This window comes from Symphalangus syndactylus, chromosome 24 (genome assembly GCF_028878055.3).
Source record: "Symphalangus syndactylus isolate Jambi chromosome 24, NHGRI_mSymSyn1-v2.1_pri, whole genome shotgun sequence".
Classification (NCBI taxonomy): Eukaryota; Metazoa; Chordata; class Mammalia; order Primates; family Hylobatidae; genus Symphalangus; species Symphalangus syndactylus.
In genome coordinates, this window is record NC_072446.2 from 21,712,356 (window position 1) to 21,729,690 (window position 17,335).

A 17,335-nucleotide genomic window follows, 5' to 3' on the forward strand; every position below is an offset into this window, starting at 1 on the left:
ATCCCTCCCTCAGCCTTGTGGACAACTACAACCACCATAATAGTTTGTCCTTGCTGAGCACCTGCAAGATGGCAGGTGCTGGTCTCATTTAATCCTCACAATGACTCTGAGGGGTGGATGGCACATTCCCTTCCTGGAGATGGGGGTCTTCCTTGACACTGACTCCAAGGGGGTTGGTGAATTACCAGAGGGGCAGATCAGAGCCCCAGCTCTCTGGCTCTGGAGTCCACCTGCCCCATACAATGTCAGGTTCTCAGCAGGTCCCTCAGTTTTATTGTTTGATGTCACACACTTGAGCTAATAGGAAATACATCACCAGCCAGGTGCAGTGGCTCACACCTGTAATCCCACCACTTTGGGAGGCTGAAGCGGGTGGATCACGAGGTCAGGAGTTCGGGACCAGCCTGACTAACATGGTGAAACCTCGTCTCTACTAAAACTACAAAAGTTAGCCATGTGTGGTGGCATGTGCCTGTAATCCCAGCTACTCAGGAGGCTGAGGCAGGAGAATCACTTGAACGTGGGAGGCAGAGGTTGCAGTGAGCCGAGATCGCACCATTGCACTCCAGCCTAGGCGACAGAGTGAGACTCTGTCTCCGAAAAAAAAACAAACAAACAAAAAGAAAAGAAATACATCATCTCCCACTTGATCTTAAAATCCGTGGCCCTCTTGGAACCTCACTTAGGACTCCCCCCTTTTAATGGAGCATCAGTTACAGAGAAATCTCTCTCTACTCTAAGGAAAGCAGACGTGCAGGGGTGTTGACAGGAGGTGAGTGCCACTCAGCCTCAATGTTGGTGAGACTCTAGGGCAGAGTAAGGTCTGTGACAGTCGGGAGATTCATGCCCCATGGTGGTGACAGTTGCTTCTGAGCTCCAGCTGTTCCCAGAAAGGAATGGGGAGAGCTTGGGATTGGTCTTCTAACACCTGGTCCCTCAGCAGTCCTGGCTCCTGTTGGCATCTGAATTTGCAATCTCTATCTAAAACTTATAGTAGGCCAGGCATGGTGGGTCAAGCCTGTAATCCCAGCACTTTAGGAGGCCAAGGCAGGTGGATCACAAGGTCAAGAGATCGAGACCATCCTGGCCAACATGGTGAAACCCCCGTCTCTAATAAAAATACAAAACATTAACCGGGCGTGGTGGCAGGCACCTGTAGTCCCAGCTACTTGGGAGGCTGAGGCAGGAGAATCGCTTGAACCCAGGAGGCAGAGGTTGCAGTGAGCCGAGACTGCACCACTGCACTCCAGTGTGGAGACAGAGCGAGACTCCGTTTCAAAAAAAAAAAAAAAAAAGTATAGTAGTTGCGGGTGGGAGTTCAAAATGGTGCAGTCACTTTGGAAAACTGTGTGAAACGTCCTAAAACGAGTTGAGTTCAAAATGGTGTAGTCACTTTGGAAAATTGTTAGAAACTTCCTAAAACGAGTTTCCATAGCTCTCCTAAAAAGATCTGCCAATAATTCCACTCCTAGGTATCTACCCAAAAGAAATGAAAACATATGTTACACAAAAACTTGTACGTAAACGTTCATAGCAGCATTGTTCATGACAGCCATAAAGTGGAAAGCACACAACTGTGCACCAGCTAATGCATGGACAAATGAAATATGGTCCAGCCATATACCAAAAGATGACTCAGCCACAGAAGGAATGAGGTCCTGGCACATGCTACAACATAGATGAGCCTTGAAACCATTATGGCAAGTGAAAGAAGCCAAACACAGAAGGCCATATATGGTATGATTCCATTAGCAGGAAATGTCCAGCATAGGCAAAGCCAGAGACAGAAAGTAGATGAGTGATTGCCAGAGCCGGGGGCTGGGGAATGGTTGCTAATAGACATGCGGTATCTTTTGGGAAAATGTTCAGGAATGAGATAGTGCTTATTGCTGTATCACCTAGTAAATATACCCCACACCTCCAAATGGTATACTTTAAGAATAATCAGCTGGGCGTGGTGGCTCATGCCTGTAATCCTAGCACTTTGGGAGGCCAAGGCAGGTAGATCACTCGAGGTCAGGAGTTCGAGACCAGCCTGGCCAACATGGTGAAACCACGTCTCTATTAAAAATACAAAAATCAGCCACGTGCGGTGGGCCTTCCTGTAATCCCAGCTACTCAGGAGGCTGAGGCAGAAGAATCGCTTGAACCTGGGAGGCAGAGGTTGCAGTGAGCCAAGATCCCACCACTGCACTCCAGCCTGGGCAACAGAATGAGACTCTGTCTCAAAAAAAAAAAAAAAAGTTCGAGACCAGCCTGGGCAGCAACTTAGTGAGCCCTGGTCTCTACAAAGAATGAATGAATGAATGAAAAAAAGAATAATCAATGTCGACTTTCTTGTTGGTGGGAAACGGGTTACAGCAGCTGCAATCCCTCTGATGGGTCCTGTCATTCTAAGAACAGGGTCCAAACTCCAGGCCTCGGCCCTACCCTATGGGCTACACCCCTCACTCCAGTCTCATTCTTGACCTTGAGCTCCTCCTGGGCCCCAGGTGCCTGAGAAGCTGCCTTTTCCGGCCTCTGGACCTTTCTTTGCACAAGATGCTCCCTCCCCAGGTTTCCTGCACCAGATCTCAGGCCTTAGGGTCCAGGTCACACACTTGGGAAGCCCCCTCTGTTCCAGCTCTGGCCAGGGACCCCTTGGTGTGTGCTCTTGCAGCCAACCCACCCCACCCTGCCTGCTTCCCTGTCTAATGCTCCTCCAGGACCACCTGTAGGGAACCCGACATCTCCCATCAGTCATATGCCCAGCACCCATCTCCGGGCAGCCCACAGTGCAGCAAATGTTTGTTGAACACGACAAGGATTTGGGGGCAAGACCCTCACCACTGTAACTCCCATTTTATAGGGAAATGAGGCTCGGAATTTTCTGGAGGTCACACGCTAGGAGGCAGCAGCACTAGGACTTGAACCCAGGCTATGTGGCTCTAGATCAGTGCTTCGAAACAGTGGCGATCTTGCCCCCCAGGGGACATTTGGCAACATGTTTGGTTGTCACGCTGGGGAGTGGGGTTGGAGGAATGCTAATAGTATCTTGTGAGTGGAGGCCAGAGAGGCTGCTAAGCAACTTACAATGCCCAGAACAGCCCCACAACAGAGAATTTTCCAGGTCAGCAGCACTAGGGCTGAGGAGCCCTGCGCTGGGGTGTGCGCCCCTAACCACTAGGCTGTCCTGACTCTTCGGCGGCTTCCTCCTCCTCAGAATAAAGGCCAAAGTCCTGACCTCGGATGGCAAGGGTTGGACAATCTGGCTGCTGCTGCCAGTTTCTTCGGCCCCCACTGGGGTCCGATTCCCCTTTGCCCCCAATACCTGGCCTCCCAGGATCCTTCCAACATCCCAATCTCCTCCTTGCTCAGAGCCAAGATCCTGCCTGGAGCCCCTGCCTGAGCTGCACCCACCTAACACAGTTCCCACAGTTCCCCCACCCACCTAACACAGTTCCTTCCACTCGTTCTGCAGGGTCCTGTAGATCCCATACCTCCGTCGCTACTTCCCTTCACAGCACTTGCCTAATGAAAGCAAATCCTGGCGAAGTGTGGGCAGCAGAACAACGGCTCCCAAAGATATTCATGTCCTAGTCCCAGAACCTGTGAATATGTCACCTTCCTTGGCAAAAGGGATCCTGCAGGTGTGATTAAGTTAAGGATCTTGGAATGGGAGGTCACTGTGGATCATCCAGGTAGGCCCAACATAATCTCAAAGGTCCTTACAAGAGGGAGGCAGGAGGGCCAGCAACAAAGAGACAGGAAGATGTCACTCCGTGGGCTTTGAAGGGGGAGGCAGGGGCCACAAGCTGAGGAATGCAGGCAGTGCTAGAATCTGGAAAAGGCAGGAAAAAAGGCAAAGATTCTTCCCAGAGCTTCCGGAATGGGCTAACCTGCCACCACCTTGACTTTAGCCCCATAAGGCACATTTTGAGCTTCTGACTTCCAGAACTGTAAGATAATAAATGTGTGTTGTGGATGAGTGTGGTGGCTCATGCCTGTAATCCCAGCACTTTGGGAGGCTGAGGCGGGCAGATCTCTTGAGGTCGGGAGTTCCAGAGCAGCCTAGCCAACATGGCAAAACCCTGTCTCTACGAAAAATACAAAAATTAGCCGGACGTGGTGGAAAGCACCTGTAATCCCAGCTACTTGGGAGGCTGAGGCAGGAGAATCACTTGAACCCAAGAGGCGGAGGTTGCAGAGAGCCGAGATCATGCTACTGCACTCTAGCCTGGGCGACAGAGCGAGACTCCATTTAAAAAAAAAAAAGTGTGTTGTTTTCTTTTCTTCTTTTTTTTTAAATTGGGCAGCGTCCTGAGCCAGGGTAGGCTCAGAGAGGCTCGTGTGTTGTTTTAAGCCACTGAATTCGTGGTAATTTCTCCCAGCAGCGATAGGAGGCCAATATGGTAATACCCTGCTGAGGGTCTCTCCTGGCCCTCAGTCAACGTCAGTGGACTGAATGCTCAGAAAGGAACGGGCCTGACAGCTGGGCCGGCCCAGGCCAGGCGAGAACCAGGCTGCAAGTCTTCACATTTTCTTTCCTCTTTCAAACGTGTGGAATAAAATTCAAATGAATCAGCTATTCCAAGGGCAAAGTTTTAATTATATTCCTGCTTCATTCTCCGCTGACAAGAATGTTAATTCTCTGCTAACTCGGTGCTGACAGCCACGCCTGCTCCCTCCCTCTGCAGCTTGGGAGGGGCTCACGCTCCCTCTGGCCAGGTGACTATGACACAACCGCAAGCTCCTCTCAGCCTCCAGGTCCTCTGCTGTGCAAGGAGCCAGGGTCCTAAGCCCAGGGCCCCAGGTGGATGAAGAGTGTCTGCACCGGCACATATGAGCTGGAATCTTGGCTTGATGTAACTAGTAGTGTGACCCCAGAGAAGTAGCTGACCTTGCAAAGCTTATGTTCCTTTTCCAGGAGATGGGGGCAGTGAGGGGACTGACTCTGCAGTGCAGCAAGGAGGAAATGAGATGCCATGCATCTTAGCCAGGCGAGTAAAAGATGGGTGAGCTACGTCAGCGGTAAGACAACAGGGCATGGTGGGGACTGTGGGAAAACTGGAGAGCCCACGCCCTTCTGAGGAGCAGCAGCCACCAGCTCCATCCATTTTTTTTGTTGTTGTTGTTGAGACAGAGTCTTGCTCTGTTGCCCAGGCTGGAGTGCAGTGGTGTGATCTTGGTTCATTGCAACCTCTGCCTCCCAGGTTCAAGTGATTCTTGTGCCTCAGCCTCCTCAGTGTGTGTCACCACGCCCGGTTGATTTTCGTATTTTTAGTAGGGACGGGGTTTCACCAGGTTGGCCAGGGTGGTTTCGAACTCTTGGCCTCGACTGATCCACCCGCCTCAGCCTCCCAAAGTGTTGGGATTACAGGTGGGAGCCACCGTGCCCAGCCTCCATCCATTCTTGCAAGAATGCAACCCAGGGGCTGGAAATGTTCTCTCTCTCAATTTGGGTCATCATCACATGATGTCAATATATGTAAAAATTCACTAAGTTACATACTTAGGCATGTATACATTATATATTTATGCCTTGACACATAAACAGATTAAAGTATTTAAGGAAATGTGGGCCCAGGGTTATCAAAGCTTCTGAATTTTCAAAAGCTTAAAATGCAGATTTTTATATAAAGTACCCTGATTTTGAAATGTTGGAAACAAATTCTTTTTTTTCTTTTTGAGACAGGATCTTGCTCTGTCGCCCAGGCTGGAGTAAAGTGGCACAATCAATGCTTACGGTAGCCATGACCTCCTGGACTCAAGCCATCCTCCTACCTCAGCCTCCCAAGTAGCTGGGACTAGAGGCATGCACCACCACACCTGACTAGTTTTTGTATTTTTTTGTAGAGATGGAGTTTTGCCATGTTGCCCAGGCTGGTCTCAAACTCCTGGGCTCAAGTGATCCTCCCACATTGGCTTCCCAAAATGCTGGGATTACAGGCATGAGCCACTGCACATGGCCTGGAAACAAATTCTTACTTGTCATTTTTTTGAAATATCACTTGAGTGCAGACTCCCCAACTCCCACCACCAACCCCCTGCATTGGGTATAATGCCTGACATGCTCAAGGCCAGATCGGCGTCTTTGAGGAAAAGGCAAAAGCAAGATCAAGTCCACAGCCTCAGAACCTTCGTCTGCCTAGACGTACCTCTAGCCGGTCCACTTTGGCGTAGATGCCACGCATTTCTGTCAGTTTGGCCTTAAGGACTGGGATATTTTCCTCCAGGATCTGTGAAGTATCACTCCTGATCTGCAAGGAACAAAACAGCTCATCAGGCCTTCTGCGCCGTCACTGTGTCCTCCTGCCTGCCTCAGTGGTCGGCCAGGGTCTACACACACCCCACCGATGGCTGAGGTGTCAGGTGGCGTCTTGCGCAATACAGGCCCAAGAACAACTCGGAGCTCCAGGGCAGGACCAACATCGTTGCCTCTGTGGACCAAGACCTACCCAGGTATTATTTACTGAACCACAAATTAATCACTTCCCACCAACTACCCAGCAACACCAGTCCCAAACTAAATATCTTCATTTTCTAAACCACTGAACTGGAGCGAATGGAAAGAATCAGAATCTCTTTTCTAAACCAAAGTCAAAGTCAGTCCAGTTTTCATTGCATTGGAAGTAATATTAACAAGTTGATCATTACGATTAATATTCATTAATAATGTTAATGAAAGCCACAACTCTCATGTATCAGATGCTTCCGACATGCAGGCACTGTCCTAAGTACTTCCTTGCACCATCTCCTTTAGTTTTCATTTTCTTCTGCTTGGCAAGGGCCCCAAAAGTGAACTGTATGAAGCCACATATTCTTCCCTTGATCACTGAAATCAGACGCTGATGGTTCCTTTTTCCTTCAGAACCCAAGGACCAAGCCTAACTCTTCTGTGTGTGTGAGAGAGAACTAGTGATTCCATTTTCATGTTATCACATCCTCACTGTGCAAAAAAGGCCACATATTCATAGCTCTCAAATTCTGGGGAGTGGCTGGGCATGGTGGCTCACGCCTGTAATCCCAGCACTTTGGGAGGCCGAGGTAGGTGGATCACCTGAGGTCAGGAGTTCAAGACCAGCCTGGCCAACATGGTGAAACCCCGTCTCTACTAAAAATACAAACATTAGCCGGGCGTGGTGGCACACACCTCTAATCTCAGCTACTTGGGAGGCTGAGGCAGGAGAATCGCTTGAACCTGGGAGGCGGAGGTTGCAGTGAGCCAAGATCGAGCCATTGCACTCCAGCCTGAGTGACAGGGTGAAACTCCATCTCAAAAAAGAAAAAAAAAAAATTCTGTGGAGCAACTGAATCTCCTGGGGGAAGCCTTTCAAATGCTGATTCCCAGCCTCTCCTAGTTTAAGAATCTGCATTTTCAGCCAACAGTCTGAGGCAACGTTGGAATAGGAATCTGGGGACCACTGTTAGAGAAACACCAGTGGGCACAGCAGGAGCTGGACTAAGGAGTCAAGCTAGTGTTTAAATTTAGGTCTACCCACCATGAGCTCTGTGACCTTGGGCAACTCACTGCACCTCTCTGAGCCCTCCTTTGCTCACTGGGACAGTGGTGCAATGACGATGGTCCTTCTTCCACTGGGATACTGAGGATGAGCTGTTTAGCACAGTGCTGGCGTGGAGTGTGGAGGCGGCTTCTGATGTGCTCCCCGTGGTCTCACCCTCCTGGTATCCTCACCCTCATGTAATCCCCTCCCCTAAATTTTGGGCTGGGCCTAGTGACTCACTCTTTTTTGTTTGTTTGTTTTTTGAGACTGAGTCTAGCTCTGTTGCCCAGGCTGGAGTGCAGTGGCACAATCTCAGCTCACTGTAACCTCCGCCTCCCAGGTCCAAGCGATTCTCCTGCCTCAGCCTCCCGAGGAGCTGGGACCACAGGCACGCACCACCATGCCCGGGTAGTTTTTGTATTTTAGTAGAAACGGGGTTTCACCACATTGGCCAGGTTGGTCTTGAACTCCTGACCTCAAGTGATCCACCTGCCTTGGCCTCCCAAAGAGCTGGGATTACAGGCATGAGTCACCACTCCTGGCCCCAAATTTTTATTTAAAAATTTTTTGAAAACTATACCTGTTTTTCCTCCTCTTTCTGCCAAAGTACATCAGACTTCTTGTGGTTATCATGAAAATCTGCTCCCACCACTGTTCAGAATAATATTTCCCCCTTGCCCTGGGTTTGCTGAGACCTTCGCCCCATTGCCCTGTACGTCTAAAACCAAACTCCTCCGTGCCTCTCCCCACGCCTAGCCCTCCTCTGGTCACAGCACTGCCATCTCTCTGGGCACCTAGCTCTAGGTGTCCAGTGTCCTCAGGGATACTCATTTTTCTTTTTCTTTTATTTATTTTTTTTTGAGACGCAGTCTCACTCTGTCTCCCAGGCTGGAGTTCAGTGGCGCAATCTCGGCTCACTGCAAGCTCCGCCTCCCGGGTTCACGCCATTCTCCTGCCTTAGCCTCGCGAGTAGCTGGGACTACAGGCGCCCGCCACCACGCCCGGCTAATTTTTTGTATTTTGAGTAGAGATGGGGGTTTCACCGTGTTAGCCAGGATGGTCTCGATCTCCTAACCTTGTGATCCACCTGCCTCAGCCTCCCAAAGTGCTGGGATTACAGGCGTGAGCCACCGCGCCCAGCCAGGGATACTCGTTTTTCATGCTCTGATCCCACAAGGTCAAAAATCGGCCCTGAGAGGGTGGCATGTGGTGTCAGGCTGCCCAGCCTAAGCCCCTGCCCCACCGTTCTCCACTATGACACCACACCGGTCCCCTAGCCTCCCTGGGCCTCGGTTTCCTCATCTCATATTTTGAAAAAAAAAAAAAAAAATTGTGAAGGCCGGGCACAGTGGCTTACACCTGTAATCCCAGCAGTTTGGGAGGCCAAGGCGGGCAGATCACCTGAGGTGAGGAGTTCAAGACTAGCCACAGCCAAAATGGAGAAACCCTGTCTCTACTAAAAATACAAGTTAGCTGGGCATGGTGGCGCATGCCTGTAGTCCCAGCTACTCGGGAAGCTGAGGCAGGAGAATCGCTTAAACCCGGGAAACAGAGGTTGCAGTGAGCCAAGATGGCGCCACTGCACTCCAGCCCGGGCGACAATACAAGACCCTGTCTCTAAAACAATAAAAATTCAAGTGGGGCTCCCATGAGAAATTGCTGGTTCTAGGACTGAGCTGAGTCTGGAGCATCTTGTAGCACCAGAAAGCAAGAAAGTGTTCCACAAAATAAAGGATGAGATGGGGCTTACCCAAGGGACACAGAAGCCAACCTGCAAGAGTGAAATGGCCAAAGCTAGGACAAGCTGAGCAACAAAAAATTAACATAGTATTAGATCAAAGCTCGAAGTACAAAGTAAATGTGCACAAGCCTAATATGTGCAGAGGACTGAACGGGTCTGGAAAGGGGGAAATGGCAAATTCCACTGGAGAAAGCCGCAGGCACCACCTTATGCAGGTTCACATCTGTGATGCCATGTGGGCATCAGGTACCCTCTGATGGGATGTGATAAGAAGGCTCCTCCTCTGCGGTGATCGTTCCATAAATTCCTATCTCCAGTCTAACCACATGAAAAACATCACAAAAATCGAGGGACCTTCTACGAAACACCTGACCAGCATGCCTCAAAACTGCACAAGTGATGAAAAGCAAGGTAAGACTGAAACTGTCACAGACCGAAAAAGACTAAGGAGATGTGACAACCTCGTGCCATGTGGCACTTTAGACTGGATCCTGGAACAGAAAGAGGACACTCAAGGGAAACTGATGACATCAAAACAAAGTGTGGAGTTCAGTGAATAGCAACATACCAATGCTGGTTTCTTTGTTTGGTTTTTTGTTTTGTTTTGTTTTTTGGTGGGGGGGGGGGGTGGGTTGTTTTTTGTTTTTTGTTTTTTTATAGGGTCTTGCTTTGTCACCCAGGCTGGAATGCAGTGGTGCAATAATGACTTGTTGCAGCCTCGACCTCCTGGGCTCAAACAATTCTCCAGCCTCAGCCTCTTGAATAGCTGGAACTACAGCTCTCCATCACCATGCCCAGCTAATTGTTTATCTTTTGTAGAGACAGGGTTTCACTGTGATGTCTAGGCTGCTCTTGGACTCCTGGCCTCAAGCTATCCTCCTGCCTCAATCCAAAGTGCTGGGTTTACAGGCGTTAGAGATGTTAACAATGGAGGCCAGGAGCTCAAGACCAGCCTGGGCAACATAGCGAGGCACCACCTCTATTAAAAAATTTAATATGTATTTTTAAAAACCTTAGGGTTAATATGGCAACTCTCTGAACAATCTTTGCAATTTTTCTGTAAATCTAAACTATTCCAAAATAAAAAATATATAAATATGGTTTTAAAAATTCAATTAGGTCTGAACTACAGCTTCTCTTAAGTCAGCAGCTTTGGCAATGATGGGCCTGAGTCTCCCCAGGCAGCAAAGGCTGGGGCTGCTCCCTCCAGATGGGCCTGAGCACTGGGGTTTCCACAGTCATCACCCCTCCCCATTGTCTCACCCCAGCTGCACGCTCTGCCTGGCTCCAGCATTTGTTACCAGTGACAGGGAAAGGTCCTCAGTCTCCTCCCTTTCTTCCCCAAGGCCGGATTTCTAGAGAGAAGCTCATTCCTCAACAAGGCTAAACTTGGAGAAAATCACCCTGATGTAGCAAAGAGCAGATAATTAATTCCAGGGCAAGGTCAGAACACGGGGGAACAAACTTGAATCGTATCCTTCTGTTAATTTCTAAAGAAACAAATCAGGGGAAGAGTGAGAATGAGCTTGGGGGTATGGGCTGGGATTGGCAACCTAGAGCAGACAGAGAAAGTGGTAGAAAGGAGACTCAAGGACCACCCTCACCCCCTAAATCCTGAAGAATTGGGAACAAACAAGTCTCTTCTCTTTTTTTTTCCTTATTTTTGTTTATTTAGTTTTGTTTTTTTGAAACAAGTCTCACTCTCTCCCCCAGGCTGGAGTACAGTGGCATCATCTCTGCTCACTGCAACCTCTGCCTTCCAGGTTCAAGTGATTCTCCTGCCTCAGCCTCCCCAGTAGCTGGGATTACAAGCACCTGCCACCACGCCTGGCTAATTTTTGTATTTTTAGTAGAGACAGGGTTTCACCATGTTGGCCAGGCTGGTCTTGAACTCCCAATCTCAAGTGATACACCCACCTTGGCTTCCCAAAGGGCTGGAATTACAGGCATGAGCCACTGCGCCCAGCCTGTTTCTTATTTTATTTTTAGAGAAATCCCTTCTCTGATGCAGCTTCTCCAATGGCTGAAACTGAAGGCAACAGGGAACTGTTTATACCTGCCCACAGGTTTACTGTAGTTACTCAGAATGAGGGGCCAGGGAGGGCAATCCTAGGGGCTGAAAGGCCCCAAACCTTACTCTTGGTTCCACCCTGGGCTGAGAACCATAAAAGAAACTTTAGGGCCAGGTGTGGTGGCTCACACCTGTAATCCCAATTCTTTGGGAGGCCGAGGTGAGAGGATCACTTGAGGCCACGAGTTCAAGACCAGTCTGGGCAACATAGTGAGGCACCATCTCTATTTTAAAAATTAAAAATTTATTAAAGGAAAAAACAGAACTGTAGGTCCAGTCTAGAGGGGCATGATACCAACAGAGCACACTCCATAAACTCTCACCGTGTGCTGGGAACAGGCCCTGTAAGGCAAAAACCATTTCCTCTTCAACCTTATTTTATGGGAGATAAAACCGAGGCTCAGAGAAACTAAATGAGCTGGCCCAAGGTCACAAAGCTAGAAAGCGGGAGAGGGAGGAGTCCAATCCAGATGGGCCTGAGGCCACCCTTCCTAACACCAGAGGTCTACAGATGTTGTTCATTGGGCAAAGGCAGTGTCAGCCCAATCATGCCTAAAAAAAACAAAAAAAGTAAAACCAAACCAGATGCATCAAAGTCAGGATATTTCCCTTAGAAACCCAGATCTCTGGCTTCTCATGAAAAATCAGAAGACCTGGACACACTGAGCCAAGACCTGGCCACACTGAGATTATCTATGTTGCTGTGTAGAGCAGTCAATTCTTTTTCATTGCTGTGTAGTATTCCAATATATGCATAAATCAACTGAGCCCATGTTCCACATGGCAACAATCAGCTGGAGCTGAGTGACAGCTGCCACTTTTGTTAACCCCAGTCCCCATCACTCCCAACAGTCTCCCCAACATGGAATCCACGGCTACCCAGAGCAGCACTTTCTTCTTATGGAGGAGTCAAAAGGAAGGTGACACATTTTTCATCTCCAACTCACTTCTCATCACATTACAGACGTTTACATTTGCGTACCTTGGGCTACGCTCTGAGAAGAGCAAAGAGATTTCAGTGAAAAAGCCTCCATGCTCTAGAGCCTCTGCCAGGACAAACACCCAACCAGGTGTGCTAGCCTGGGGGCCCCAGACCCTTCCCCCAACTATCCTCCCACCTCTCTAGAGCTGGTCTCCAGAACCCAGAAGTCTGGGCTGCAGGTGCTGAGGTCACCACAGAGGAAAGTCATCTGTCCAGAATGATTCAGGGCCCCTAGGAAGGAGAGCCAAATGCACTTGACCCAAGAACATGTACCCACGCCAAATGCAACTGCTGGGCCAAGGCCAACAGGAAATGTTCTCCATTTATGCGAGCGAAGTAAGACTCTGCTCCTCGGCAGAAGGTGGGCCCAAGGCCACTGGAGTTTCAGAGGGACCGGACAAGCTGCCCAAACCCCAGAGAGCACTGAGCTGAAGGGCTTTATAAATCCAGCCTTACTGTGGATCACTTCATCAGCGTCATGCCCCTCTGGTGCTTTGGTAATAATGATGATGGCATTAGTAGCTGCCATTTGTTAGTCATTTAATAAATAGCACTGTGCTATTTATTATGATAATAACAATTATTAATAAATAGCACTGTGCTCAGCAATGATCTTTAACTGGGTGTAAGTGACACAAAGGAAAGTGCACAGCTCGTAAGTGGACAGCTTGACGAATCCGCACACGTTTACATCTGTGTAACCACCACCCAGACTAAGATATAGAATATTTCATCACCCCACAAGGCCTCCTGTAGGCCATGACTACCCTCCCCAAACCAACCACTACCTGACTTATACCACCCATAGATTAGTTCTGCCTATTCCTGAACTTCAGACTACTGGAATCACACAGAATGTATTCTTGTGTCAAGCTTTTCTTTTTAAATTTATTATTATTATTATTTAAAAATAAAGATGGGGTCTCCCTATGTTGCCCAGGCTGGTCTCAAACTCCTGAGCTCAAGCAACCCTCCCACTTTGTCCTCTCAGAGAGCTGGAATTACAGGTGTGAGCCATCATGCCTGGCCATGACTTCTTTCGCTCAATATCACATGTGTGAGATTATCTATGTTGCTGTGTAGAGCAGTCAATTCTTTTTCATTGCTGTGTAGTATTCCAATATATGCATAAATCAACAATTGCTTTACTCATCCTACTGCTGATGGACATTTGGATTGTTTCTAGTTTGGAGTATCATGAATAAGGCTTCTTTTTTTGAGGGGGCGGGGGGATGGAGTCTCACTCTGTCACTGAGGCTGGAGTGCAGTGATGCAATCTCAGCTCACTGCAACTTCCGCCTCCCGAGTTCAAGTGATTCTCCTGCCTCAGCTTCCCAAGTAGCTGGTACTACAGGTGCATGCCACCGCGCCCAACTAATTTTTGTATTTTTAGTACAGACAGGGTTTCGCCATGTGGGCCAGGCTGGTCTCGAACTCCTGACCTCAGGTGATCCACCCGCCTCAGCTTCCCAAAGTGCTGGGATTACAGGCATGAGCTACCATGCCCGGCGAATAAGGCTTCTATGAACATTTGTGTGTGAATTTTTGCGTGGTTTGGGCACTTGTTTTCATTCCTTATTGGTAGTGACAAGGGCTAGAATTGCTGGGATGTGGGTTAAGCACATGTTTAACTTTGTATAAGAGGTTGGGTGCAGTGGCTCACGCCTGTAATCCCAGCACTTTGGATGGCTGAGGCGGGCGGATCACTTGAGGTCAGGAGTTTGAGGTCAGCTTGGCCAGCGTGGTGAAACCCCATCTCTACTAAAAATACAAAAATTAGCCAGACGTGGTGGTGGGCACCTGTAATCCCAGCTACTGGGGCACGAGAATCGCTTGAACCCAGGAGGTAGAGGTTGCAATGAGCTGAGATAGCACCACTGCACTACAGCCTGGGCAACAGAGTGAGACTGTGTCTCCAAAAAAAAAAAAAACCTGTAAGAAACTGCCAAGCTGTTTCCAAAGTGGCTGTAGTTTCTTTTGCATTTCTACCAGCAATGTATGGGAGCTTCATTGCTCTACATCCTTGCCAACACTTGGTATTTTGGTGGTTTTTAAGATCTAGCCATTCTAGTGGGTGTAAAGCACACATCTCTGCCTCATCTATTCCTTACAGTAACTCTTTGGAGATGGAAACTATTTGTAGTGGATTAAGGATGGCCACAAACTCCTTAATTCCTTCCATGAAGGGGTAGAATACAGGTTCTCTCCCGATTCTGGCTGGGCTGTGTAACTGCTTTGACCAATAAACTACAACAGAAGTGACACTGTGTCAGTTTCCATACTCAGACCTCAAGACATGTGGCAGCTTCCCTCCTGCCCGTTGGACTGCTTGCTCTGGGGAGGTCAAACAGCCATGCTACGAGGAAGCCCACGCCAGCTACATGGAGAGCGTGCACGGGGCAAGTTACACCAACCAGCCCCAGCCAGCCCAGCCCAGGTACCAGACAAGTGATGAAGGAGCCAGCTTCGACTCAAATGAGCTGAGTCCTCTGTGCTCTGCTCTAGCCCACAAAATAAATGGGTGGTTGTTTTACATTACTAAATTTTCGGGTAGTTTGACACAGCAATAGATAATCAGAGCCATTATTTTCATTTTACAGAGGAAAAAGTAAAGGTTCAGAGAGGTAACGTGACATGTCCATGGCCCTACAGTGGAAGGAATCAGAATGTGAAGTGCCAATAATTGGCATCATATCAAATGTTACAAGAGGTCCCTGAACACAGCGGTGAATTTCAGTGACAGAGAGTGATCAAGACAGGCAAGTGGAAGAACTAATAGAGCAGACAGGAAGCTGGACTTTGATTTCTAACAGCCCAATTTTATCAGAAAGGAAGTGGCTTCTCTCTAAGCCATGCAGTCCAGGGCCTGCCTTCTCTCGGACCTGTAAATTGATCAAACAGTGTTTCTGAAGACCAAGGCAGGGACCTGGGGGGACAGTGGTCCATGGTGTGACACCACCTGCCCCTAAAGGACCCTACTCATCCCTAGCTTGGATTTCAAAGCAGCTCTTAAAGAGAAAAAAGAGGCCCCAAGCTAGGGCTGATCACCGGACACCTCTCTCTGCAGTCATGCAGCCCCACAGCACGCAGCAGACATACCAGGTAAGCCAAGCATGAACCTCTAGGGGCCAAGAGGATTTCTAGAATATAAATGGCATTGGCACAGCATGCCCATGCAGGGGCTGTAAGCTCAAACACTCCCAGGGGTCCCACAAGCATCACATATTTGCAGAACTGGCTGGGCACATTCTGTCAACACAGACATGGGAAGAGTCTTTGCTTCCAAAAGGATGCATGTTCTCTTCCATTTCTTGGAATATGGGATCCTCTCGGTCTGGCTTTATTTTCCCACTTTCAGTAGGGTCAAAAGAACAGAGAAACATCATCTATCAAAAATACACAAGCACGTGGCGGCTCTGGAATCAGGAAGACTCCCCGGCAGCAGCCAGCACTGTAACAAGCTGGAAAGCACGCTTGCTGCCCACAGCAGGCGGTCGCTTGCTTGCCACGTGACATGGTGGCCGATGCTTGCAAGGTAGGAATGAGTACCCCAGGAGGGCCAGATCTTTGCTTTTCTGAGAGAAGCCGGAACTCTAGATTTTTCACATGAAATTCTAAAAATGTCACAAGCTAATGCCTGCTTTCTTCCCCCGCTAGAAACATCAAATTATCTGCAGGCAGGATTGGACCTGTGGGTCATCTGTGTGTGGCCTCAGGATTAAATCTTTCCATGAAGCATCTCCAGGCTTCGAGTTAGGAGAACCTGCCTGATGCTGCCTGCAATCTTGAGTCTCCTGGCAACAAAGACACACACTTCCCACCACAGGAAGCTGTGATGGTTTTTCAGGGCTGGGCCACATGGGTCTCTCTCCACCTGTCCTCACGGACTCCTGCCCCCAGCCCTCTTCAGGCTGATGCTGGGTCTCCTTGCGCAGAATGCCCACGTGGATGACGGGATGGGATTTGAAAACAAACGTGTCCCTGGAGCATCCATCCACACCATCCTCCCGACCTGCCTTCCCTGCCCGCAGCCATGACCCTTCACCCAGTGCCCAGCCATACCACATCCCTGGCCTCCCCGCCTTTGCACAGGCTGGTCCTTCTGCCTGAATGCACTCCTTCCCCATCTGTTGAATTCTTTGTTTCTCCTTCCAGCCCCAGATTCATCACCACCTGTTATACGAAGCCTTCCCAATTTCCTAGGCAGGACTTAGCACCACTGGCTCTGGAATCCCTTCACACCTTGACCTTACCTTCACAACAGCACTGTAGCATGGGATGGCACCAACTGGTACCCAAATCAGTCTCCCCACATACACTGGGGCTTGATGGGGATGGAGATGGACTGAACTCTCTTTGCATACTCAAGCTTATCACGGGGCCCATTCATGAGACAGGGCCCAATGCAGCCGGGCACGGTGGCTCACGCCTATAATCAATCCCAGCACTTTGGGAGGCCGAGGCGGGAGGATCACTTGAGGCCAGGAGTTCAAGACCAGCCTGGCCAACATGGTGAAACCCCATCTCTACTAAAAATACAAAAATTAGCCGGGCATGGTGGTGCATGCTTGTAATCCCATCTACTCGGGAGGCTGAGGCAGGAGAATCACTTGAACCCGGGAGGCAGAGGTTGCAGTGAGCTGAGATCACATCATTGCACTCCAGCCTGGAGGACAGAGTGAGACTCTGTCTGGAAAGGAAGGAAGGAAGAAAGGAAGCAAGGGAGGGAGGGAAAGACGGAAAGACAGAAAGACAGAAAGAGAAAGAAAGAGCCCAATGCATGGTGGTAAAGAAAGGACAATCCAGGCTGTTAAAAGCCTGTCTTGTTACCTAGCTCCCACCTGGACCCACATCTGAACATAAAAATTGACTCAAGAGAAGAAACCACATAGGTCCTCTTGGAATTTCTGCTGTGACCCTAGAGGCTGGGCCGAGGTCTGCTGAATATGTAGGGATGACTCAGTGCCTGCTGTCTAGGGTGGCTTTGTGCCCGGCACAAAGGAAGGTGTTCAGTGAACATCTGGGGCTGCTGTTACTGTTACTCCCTTGGGGTCTCA

General features: G+C 49.2%; 1 protein-coding gene across 4 annotated transcripts in view; it reads right to left on the reverse strand.

Moving 5' to 3' along the window:
* The window catches only part of BCAS4 (breast carcinoma amplified sequence 4), an 85,265-nt gene that overhangs the window by 43,635 nt on the left and 24,295 nt on the right, over window positions 1-17,335 (reverse strand). For all 4 annotated transcript variants that reach the window (XM_055266284.2, XM_055266285.2, XM_055266283.2 and 1 more), the window contains exon 3: window positions 6,138-6,239. In XM_055266284.2, coding sequence (XP_055122259.1) covers window positions 6,138-6,239 — 102 coding nt within the window. The remainder of the gene's footprint in view (window positions 1-6,137; window positions 6,240-17,335) is intronic.